The 9449-nt window shown below is 41.4% G+C and overlaps 1 protein-coding gene across 1 annotated transcript in view; it reads left to right on the top strand.

Annotated features, from left to right (window-relative positions):
- SPATA7 (spermatogenesis associated 7) overlaps window positions 1-8943 on the top strand; it is a 38734-nt gene extending 29791 nt beyond the window's left edge. The window contains exons 6-12 of the mRNA XM_026044690.1: window positions 2514-2986; window positions 4282-4348; window positions 5285-5352; window positions 6718-6771; window positions 7165-7242; window positions 7914-7971; window positions 8233-8943. Of these exons, the coding sequence (XP_025900475.1) occupies window positions 2514-2986; window positions 4282-4348; window positions 5285-5352; window positions 6718-6771; window positions 7165-7242; window positions 7914-7971; window positions 8233-8676 (1242 nt within the window). The 3' untranslated portion in view covers window positions 8677-8943. The remainder of the gene's footprint in view (window positions 1-2513; window positions 2987-4281; window positions 4349-5284; window positions 5353-6717; window positions 6772-7164; window positions 7243-7913; window positions 7972-8232) is intronic.
- The last annotated feature ends 506 nt before the right edge of the window (window positions 8944-9449 follow it).

The following is a 9449-nucleotide window of genomic DNA, read 5'->3' as shown; positions in this document are numbered from 1 at the left end:
CCGTAGGAAGGCAGGGATTTCGGCCTGCCCCGTAGGAAGGCAGGGATTTCGGCCTGCCCCGTAGGAAGGCAGGGATTTCGGCCTGCCCCGTAGGAGGCAGGGATTTCGGCCTGCCCCATAGGTGCCCGGTGCCCGCGGGTCCTGCAGCAGGTCACAGCTTCTGTGCTCGCTCTTGCAGGGCCCCGCTGCGGACACCGTCTCGCGGAGCCCCTCTGCGACGCGGCGCGGGTGCAGACAGCGCCAGGCCTCGCTTCTCCATCGTATAGTTGTATGTAGCAGAACTTGTATTGCAATAAGTAGCTGTATATAAGGATAAGATACGTCAACTTGTACAAACATTTGCTGTTATTAGGCTTCTGCTTTCACTTTCTGACTCTGCACTACGGCTGTCCCTGAAAATCACAAAATACCAAATGCTGCTCTTATTGATGAGTAGAGTTGTCAGTAACTGGTGCTATCCTAAGATCAGTTTGCCTCAAGGGATGTAGAAAAAGAATGTGCAACAATTAACAGGATGTTTCTAAATCATTCGCAGGCACAAGGTAACCACATTTACCCGCACACGTTCACTGTCTAAATATTTATGCTTTTAATTTGCAAGTTTTGTAAAATTCTTTTAGGACAGATATAAAATCTCTTTCTATTTATCTATTCCTTCTCATTAAAAGAAAAAAAAACCCTTTCAAATGTACCTTAGATTTAACTGTTGCTATTTTACTTGTGCACAGTGGCACAAGTATTGTACATTGCTATTGTACATTGTGCACAGTGGCACAATGATGCAGCTCAGGAATAATGCTGTTTTTTTAGTCATTAAGGTTTTTTAAAGAGAACAGAAACAAACAGCCTGGTGCTTCTAAAGTAGTTTTTCTTTTTTAGTAAGAGAATTAGTTTTCAACTTTTTAGGCTACCAACTGTTTTTATGTCTAGTATCAGTGCAACCTTCCTTATTAGACACAGACCCACTAAAACTGAACTTGTTGGAGAATTAGTGCTGGCCTTCCAGAGGGCTGTTATGGTCATGGTCACCACTGCTCACTGGTATATGTGGCTTTCTCCTTAGAAACCCCTCTCAAGCCTGGTGCATTATACTAAATTTCATTTTACTCAAGACTTTTAAAAGTATGTGTATGTGAGCTGTAACGTTTCCCATTTTGTTTGATTTTGTCCTCCACGTCAGCAAGCTTTGCTGGGTTGGTGTTAGTCCCCAGGGACTGTGCCAAGCGCATCACACACTGTTACAGGAAGCTGCATTTAAGCATTCTTGAGCTTTTACCCCTGGACTTAAACCTGCATAGAGAATAGACAGAGATTTTGCTGCTTTTTGGTGAGGGGTGGGCTGGGTAACCACAGTTTGAGTCTGAACTGTACACGGCCTGCACTTCACTGCAGTAGCACTGTGACCTGCTACTGTGGTGTCTCTGTTGGGTTGTCAAGCAGTGGCCTTTTCGCTGTTTGCTTGGAAGTTATACTGTTATTGAATATGGATTTTCTTGTGAGAACTGAAGTATATTTTTGAACTGTTTTCTGTTGAATAGTTTGGAAGCAGGTGCAGCAATACCTCTTCTGCAGCATCTCGTGGAATCTAATACAGTCTGCCTGTAAACTCAGCATTTGGTTTGTGTCCTCTTAACTGCAGTAAGCGACGTGCCTGCCCTGTTGCCTTTGGTCATGTCAGAAGTTGGGCCCAAGTACCTGCTGGGTTGAGAAACAGGAGAATAGCAGAGGAACGTGGCTGGCTCTGCTGGAATAAATTAGGGTGGTTTGTTTTCTCATGGCAGTCAGGATAATCTAGATCCTGCTCCACAAGGAATTATGAGACATGTATGTACTCCTGGATTTGTGCTGTCCTATCAAAGATGTCCATCTCCCACCTCAGAAGGTGAAGAGGGTCATACTGACAGTGAGCAGCTAGGTGGAGATTTCTTATTCTGTGTCCCACAGCACGTTGCAGCCCTGCTCATACTGGCCTAAGGTCCATCAGAGAGCACTGCTTCTTATGGAATGTGCATCCCACAGGAAAAACTGCCGAGCGATACCTGGGAGAGAGGCACCAATTTCACATTTCACAGTATGAACCTCTGAGCAGGACGATTGTGGGTCATGTCTCTCACCTTACTTGCATGGGCAGCACACACACAGAGCATACCCGAGCGAGATAATCTGCCTCAATGCATTGATTTATTACTTCCCTGACTTAAAAAAAAAATTCTATAGAGCCTTTGGACAGAAATGATTGACACTCCCATTTTGATGCAGCCATCAGTATTTTATAACAAGGCACCCATATTTTGGTACTGAAGCAAACCATTTTCTTACTATCCTTTTATTTCCAGTGATTAGATGTTAAAATCTGCTAGCACTGGAGCTGCTCTGAAACCATTTGACATTACAAACAACAGGGAATCTTTTCATAGAGAACACCTCTGAGCTGGTAACAGTAATAGGTTTGAGCACCAACTTAAGTGCAATTACTTGCAGAACAATTAAATCTTGTTTTATTTTTTTTCTAGAGTTCCTTAGAAGCAGAAGACACCGACCTCCTCTTCCCCTCTGCTCCACGGGCGCATCCCTGGCCTAGAGCTCTGCTGCCTCCCGACAAGCAGCACTTGGTTCACTCCAGTCCTCTAAAATATTCCGGAAAATATTCTGGAAACACATCTAACACCTCCGACTCAAGTGTCGGGACCTCAAGTCCACGAAGGAAAACCTCTGGACTCTCGTGTAGTTGCTCTACTGATAGCTTTGTTGGCCTCAGTCATTCCCGGCAGCATCAAGAAACTAAATGCAAGGTATACAGCAGGGATCTCCTAGACAGGCACTCTGACTTCTTTACTGATAGTCGAAAACCTTTCACTCCACGCACCTTAATATCAGATGCTAAATCCTTCCTGTCACAGTACAGGTATTACAGCCCTGCTCGGAGGAGAAGGAAAGGTCGCTATAAGCAGCAGGTGGATGCTGAAACACAGACTGACGTAATCAGGTACAGAGGTTCAATCTTTGTTTTGCAGTTGTGGAATTTATCTGTTACCATAACAGAATCTGCATAAAAGCAACAAATTTTACTCTTATTTGCATAGGTATAAAACCAGATAGAATATTCTGAGTTTATAAAGTATTCCAGAATATAACTAATATAATTTACATAACTCCACTACTTTCATCTAAACAAGTTTACAACTTGTATATACTTTGTTACACTAAAACCAACCTGTGGGATCCTGCATCCATTGGAGAGCCATTCTTTGCTTTTCTTTAGCTCTGCTCTCCCTGGTTTGTGGTTGGGCTTTCTGTCTTCTGAATAGTTACCTTACTGTTAGCCTTAAAATCTAACTTGCATTGCCCTTGTAGTTTTATGCTCTCCAATTCATTACCTAATATCTCATGCAGAGATCCCTTTCTGTGTTTAATCTTGAATGTTATCTCTTCACTGACTTTTTATTAATTTATATTCGTTAAGAGCCATGCTATATGAAGTCTTTATACAAAAATTCCATCCTTCTTTCATATGGAAGTTGGTGAATTAAACATTTTTAGGTTTGTTTTGTTTTCCCTGAGGCTCCTTCATAAAGAGGTCTGTCTTGTGTCCTTGCTGCCTGCTTCCCCTAATTCTCTTTTTGTCCTTGCACAATGCAGGACATCTTGATTCTAGACCCATTGTGGCCACAGCAGGTAGCTCAGACCTAAGAGATTAGTTAGCACTTAAAATATAAGGCAGATTGGTTATACTCTAACTGAAGCTATTCTCTTGTGCAAAAAGAAATATGAAAAGAGAAAGAGAAAAAAGGGAATCTGTCTGTGCATTGTGATGAACAGAAAAAAAATCTACTCAATACTGTTATTGGAGAAAAACAGAATACCTTAATTCTTAGGGCATTAGGACATTGTGTATGAATAGGAAAGTACTCCCAAATTTTCTCCTCAAATCCATCATTTAAAAAAAAATCAAATCAAGAATAACATTCTTTTGCTTGCTCAACCACCTACAGGTCCCAGTTTTCAAAGACTCGGAGATCTTAGTGGAGGAAGTTTCTTCCTGAAGTTTCTAGTGTGGAAAGGAGTGACTAGTGTCATGGCTCAAAATTAAGTATAACTTTTAATATGTGAGTGGAGGTCTGGCTGAAATCTTTTAAACTGCCCAACTGGGCAACTGGGAGCCCATTTTAAATTATGGGCAGTGAATTCCCATTTGAATTCCCATCATGGTGCTGAAATTCTCACCCTACATATTTTGTAACTGAGCTGCTTAGAGACCTAACACATCTCAAAATTTTGTAGCTTTCCCTCTGCAGACAAAGCGTCGGAGAGAAAAGCTATGACTGATCACCAGAAGATCGCAGTGCAGGTAATACAACCCTGATCAAGCTGGGAATTTCATGTTTTGCCATTAGACTTCAGAGTTGAAGCAGAATGCCATCGTCTTTGGGAGGGAAGCATGCAAAAAAGTGTGAAATCAAATCTTTCTTCAAATCTCAATATATTTTGACTTGGTTCATGCTCATCCTTGCATGCAAGAGTTCAGTCAGGAGTTAGGTTAACCAGAAGTTAGCCAGTGTACAGACAGTACGTCCTTAATGAAGAGTCCTGCCATATGTAAGAGAATGACTTGAACAACTAGAGACTTTCTTTGTGAAGAAGGGCCACGAGTTCAGACTAGTCGTGTCTTTGGCGTAATAAGGCAAGTAGTAGTTCTATTTTTTTGAGGAGTGATAGATAGTATGTGTTTATAGTTTTGCTGAGAATAGAACAGGGGCTGCACCTGAATTGATCTGCAGCTGACCTCACTGAAAGTTAAATGATTAGTCAGGAGGCTTCACTCCAGTTCCACGAAGAACTTTGCATTTCAGAATTGTCACATTTGACTTTGGCTGTTATAAGAGCAACAACAGTAAGTTGTGGAGCCTTATTGGCCTTTTCAGGGTATTAGCATTTAAAGTGTATATAGTGGGCAGCTTTACCTTCCCCCTGACTCGGGAGAAGTGCTTTGGAGGGGTCGTTCCTGTTTCTGCACGCTGGATTTTGTTCTTGCTTGTGACGGGACCCCCTCTGGCCTTCAGAAAAATCTTCTTGGGGAGAAATCTTCCCACGTTCCCATCGCCCCTGCTTGAAATTGGAGATGCTTTTCAATGCTGATGGCCCTCTGCTGCCAAGTGTCTTAGTTTTCCAAAAAAAGATGCAAGATTTGTAGAATTGCTCAATCACACACCTTTTTTAGATTAATTTTGATTGTAAAATCTGCTGTGTATTTCCACTGCTAAAATATATCTTATCTCTGTTGTAGGCTGAAGATAAAAGACGTGTTTTGGATAAGTTCGAGAGAAAATCTGCTTTTCAGAACTCCTTCCCAAGGTACCTGATTTACAGTAGAAAGAAACATGTGAAACCTTCCATGTTGCTTTCCATACAGCTCATTCTTGGGCCTATCACCCATCCTGGCCATTTCTCTCTGGCAGTCTCCTCTCACAGGACTCCCTCTGTTTAGGTTAATGGTCTCACACCTTCAAAATTTACAGTTTTCTTCTGATGAAGTTCCACTGTGAAGCTTAGAAAAAGAGGTCTGAAATGTGTGAATATTCCCTTTTCACAGATTCACAGAATATTTAAGGTTGGAAGGGACCTCTACAGATCATCTAGTCCAACCTTCCTGCTCAAGCAGGCACACCTACAGCATGTGGCACAGGGTGGCATCCAGGCGGGTTTTGAAGACCTCCAGAGTAGGAGACTCCACAACCTCCCTGGGCAGAGTTAACTTAACTTTTGTCAGAGTTAACACAGCTGTTAGTGCTAAACACGTATCTGAGCTCACAAACTCTGTATTTCTTACCTAGTTCTATGTTTAAGTCCTGGACTGGCATGCCCTTTTTTCTAATTCTTCTCATAACTCCTGAATGAAAGAAAAATAATGGATTTTGATTCATCCTGCTAATACTACAGTAACTGAATAGTTCAGTTGCATCACTTCATTGTCTGTATAATACTAAAGATAGAAAAGGGAAGGGATTTCAGGTTGTTTTGTTTTGTGTTTTTTTTTTATCTGCAATTTACCTGTTTCATAACGGGAAAAATACTACCAAGCAAGACTTGTTAGAGCCAGAGCTGCATAAATAAGATCATGTCAAGCTTCCATTCATTTATTTATTCTTCCACAGTTCAGTTCTTTGATTTACATAAAGATCTTATTTTTGTAATCATGCTTACGTCCCGTGGAAATATTTTTTTAAAAATAAGTTCAGTGGCTCAGTATTTCCGTTGTAGAAAAGGGTTTCGAGAAATTACTTTAAAGGTATTACTGTGAAAAGGAAATAGTAGCATTTTAAGTTGCAGTCATCTTCCTATACTTAATTGTTTATAAGGAGCTCATACATACATAGGGAGCCTAATCTGAATAAATACTGTGTAAATAAAAGCACTCTTTATGGATAAGAGATTTTGGGATAGCTTTTGGAGTGACACTGAGGTCTTACCAGCAGTTACACAGCACAGCTCCTGGAGGGTGTTAAAATTCTCCTGACCCACAGTTTTTCAGGCTTGAAGGTAAGCAGTGGAGTTCACTCCTGGATTTGAGGGGTTTTGTTTTCCAGTGTGTTTTTCCTGCAAGAGGTGAGGTGGGCAAATGGCATAGGGTGGCTCCAGGAGTGAGAGAGATGCAGGGTAATGTGCACGTGTTGACAACACTGCATTTTGCTCTTTCTTACCGTCTGCTTTTCTGATTAGATCAACACCCATGTATTCCAAGCAGCCTTCAGCAGCGAGGAAATTCCAGTCTGAGTAAGTATATTTAAGCCCTTATTTCTGCTAGGTTGCAGCAATAATAAACTAGAAAACTGGGCTCAATGTGGATGAGACAATTGAAACACTAAATGAGGACTGCAGAGTAAATTCCTGTTCGCAATCTAAAATAGAGTTGTCCTACTGTGAACAATTTATATCATAATATATATAAGATATATATAAAAATATAAAAACTCAAATATTTTGGAGAGTGCCTCATTGTAGTGATTAGCATTAACGTTATGACAATTAGCACCTGATGCCAAAAACTGTAAAATCTCCTTAATAGCATTTTCATTAAAGGTGATCGTTCCTATTGTACTGTGTGACAGGTGTCTCTATTTGTAATAAGTTTAACACTTTATATACACTTTTCTTTTCTCCCTGCAGAGAAGAGGAGCTTTTATATCTGACTTTCATCGAAGATGTAACAAAAGAAATTCTTAAGTTTGGGCTCTTTTCTAACAGGTAGGATATGCTTGTTTTCAAATTTGTGATGCTCTGTCAAGTACAAATGGAATCTATAAGAATGGGAAGTTATTACTCATTTTGTAGTCTTTTCATTGCTTATTAAAAGTATTTAAATACACCATTACCCTCACCCTTATTTTATTTCCTTTCCTTTCCTTCTTTACATAAAAAACACCTGCTCTACCTTAGTTACCTGCTGTCTACCATGACATGCATATCTCCGTATCTCTGTATCATGTCTGCCCTTTTCCAGTATGAATTCAGACTCCTCCAACACGGGTGTAAGAATTATATACTATTCCAAATAAGGGTTCACTGGTTATTAAGTCATATTTTTAATTACTAGTTATTATACAAATCCTGTATTTGATTAGTGCTCCTTAGCTACTCTTTCTGATATGTGACCAAAACGCAGAGAGCTTTGCTATAAATCACACCATGGGACCTGTGTGCTGCCCAGAACTGAGCCTGCTTCTGCACACATGGAAACGGGAGGAAACGGCTCAAGGTGACACTCTCTGTGGCAGAAGATAATTAGAATCATCTTAATAGTCCCATTCAGCTAAGAAATGAAAATTTTAAAAGTGTTGTTTACATAATGTAAATGTGCTATTGTTTTCTTCCTCTTCTTAAAATGTCTTGCCTAAGGTTTAGTTGTTTATTTTTAGAGTTCTGGAAGAATTGTTTGAGTATCACATACAAGAAAATAAGCACCATCTGGATGAGGTAGGTGCTGCCTTGGTAATAGTCTCGCTCTCCACATGGGACTTCAGTGATACTTTTTTTTTTTTTTTTGGTAAGGGGAATTTACTGGTCTGTTTGTGGGTAAGGACAGCAGGAATGTTTGGCAGGGAGCATCTTGGTAAATGAGCCGTGTACGGGCCGCTGAGCTGTAGCCACGTGTGAGTCGGGCGCAGGCACCGAAGGGGCCGGGGTGGGCGCTCGTGGAAGGGCCCCGCGAGCCCAGCCCGGGTCTCTCCCTCCCAGAGGAAGATGCGTTACCTGCTGGACATGCTCAAGGTGGACCTGGGCAGCGGGCCCGGCCACCTGGGCACCCTCGAGGCCGTGGAGGAGCTCAGGGCCCCGGGCGCAAGGCGGAGGAAGGCTCCACGAAGCGAGGAATTCCTTAGGAACACGGATTTGTTATGGATGGGACCCACCAAGTGCGAGTCACCCGTGAATTTCGAAGGGTCAAAGGAGCGGCAGAGCAAGGGGGGGTTTTCACCAGACATTGCTGAAATGCTGGGTGCTGGGACAGACACTCACTCCGCTGCGAAACCTGAAGGTGGCCCAGGAACTTCACCCACATTTGATGCGACTTTAAACTCTGCTGCTTGTGACAGTGATTTGGAAACCACCAAGGACCTTGATGACCTTGAGGAAAGCTTTGCAGAGGCCCTTCAGCTCTCTCCTGACTATCCAGAGCAGTAGCCAAAACTCAGCTGCTGGCTCAGGATGGAGACGCTTCCTTGGAGAACTGCCCTTCACAAAATAAATAGTAGTAAATTATTTGTTGCATCTTTGGTGTTTCTGTTTTAAAGACTGCTGCAATCTCTCGAGCAGGGTCTTGTTAATCAAGCATTAATTGTACAAATGTAGACTGCAAAGTCAGTTATCAAAAAAAAAATTGTATATTTTATCTGTAAGTATATAAGCCAGAATTTGAGAGAACTTGAGATACTTTTGAGAGTATTAATTTATATTTTTTAGGAAGCCATAGCTCTCATAAGTTATGAAATATTTATTGTTTTTATTTATAACAAATAAAACAATTTAATGACATGGTTTCAATGCAGTTGTGGTTCCTTGAGAGCAGGATCCAAGGTTGTATTTTGCAAGATGAATTCAGCTTATCCCCATCAAAACACAGTATCGGTCCGTGCTGCCAGAAGGGGCAATTTTGTGTCATTTGGAACTTAGTCCATTGTTTAATGTGAAATCCCAATGAGGCTTGAAGTTCTTACAGCTCTATTTTTTGCCTTTACAACACTTAGAGAATATTACGAAAAACTTGTACATTACCTGGAGTGAAATAAGGAATGAGTGGGGACAGGCAGCTTTCCAAACACAACTTCTTTCTGAGGCATGAGGTAAATGATCATTTTAGCGACCGCAAGCCAGAAACTGAGCCCTCTTATTCCTCACACCCACAAAAACAAAGAGCTATTTTCCAGGATCAGATGCTCGCAAGTCTTTGCTTAAGC

The sequence above is a fragment of the Nothoprocta perdicaria genome, unplaced genomic scaffold (genome assembly GCF_003342845.1).
Source record: "Nothoprocta perdicaria isolate Ctin4 unplaced genomic scaffold, notPer1 scaffold_379, whole genome shotgun sequence".
Taxonomy (NCBI): domain Eukaryota; kingdom Metazoa; phylum Chordata; class Aves; order Tinamiformes; family Tinamidae; genus Nothoprocta; species Nothoprocta perdicaria.
The sequence above is the reverse complement of the archived record's forward strand: the minus strand, read 5'-3'. Positions and strand labels throughout refer to the sequence as shown.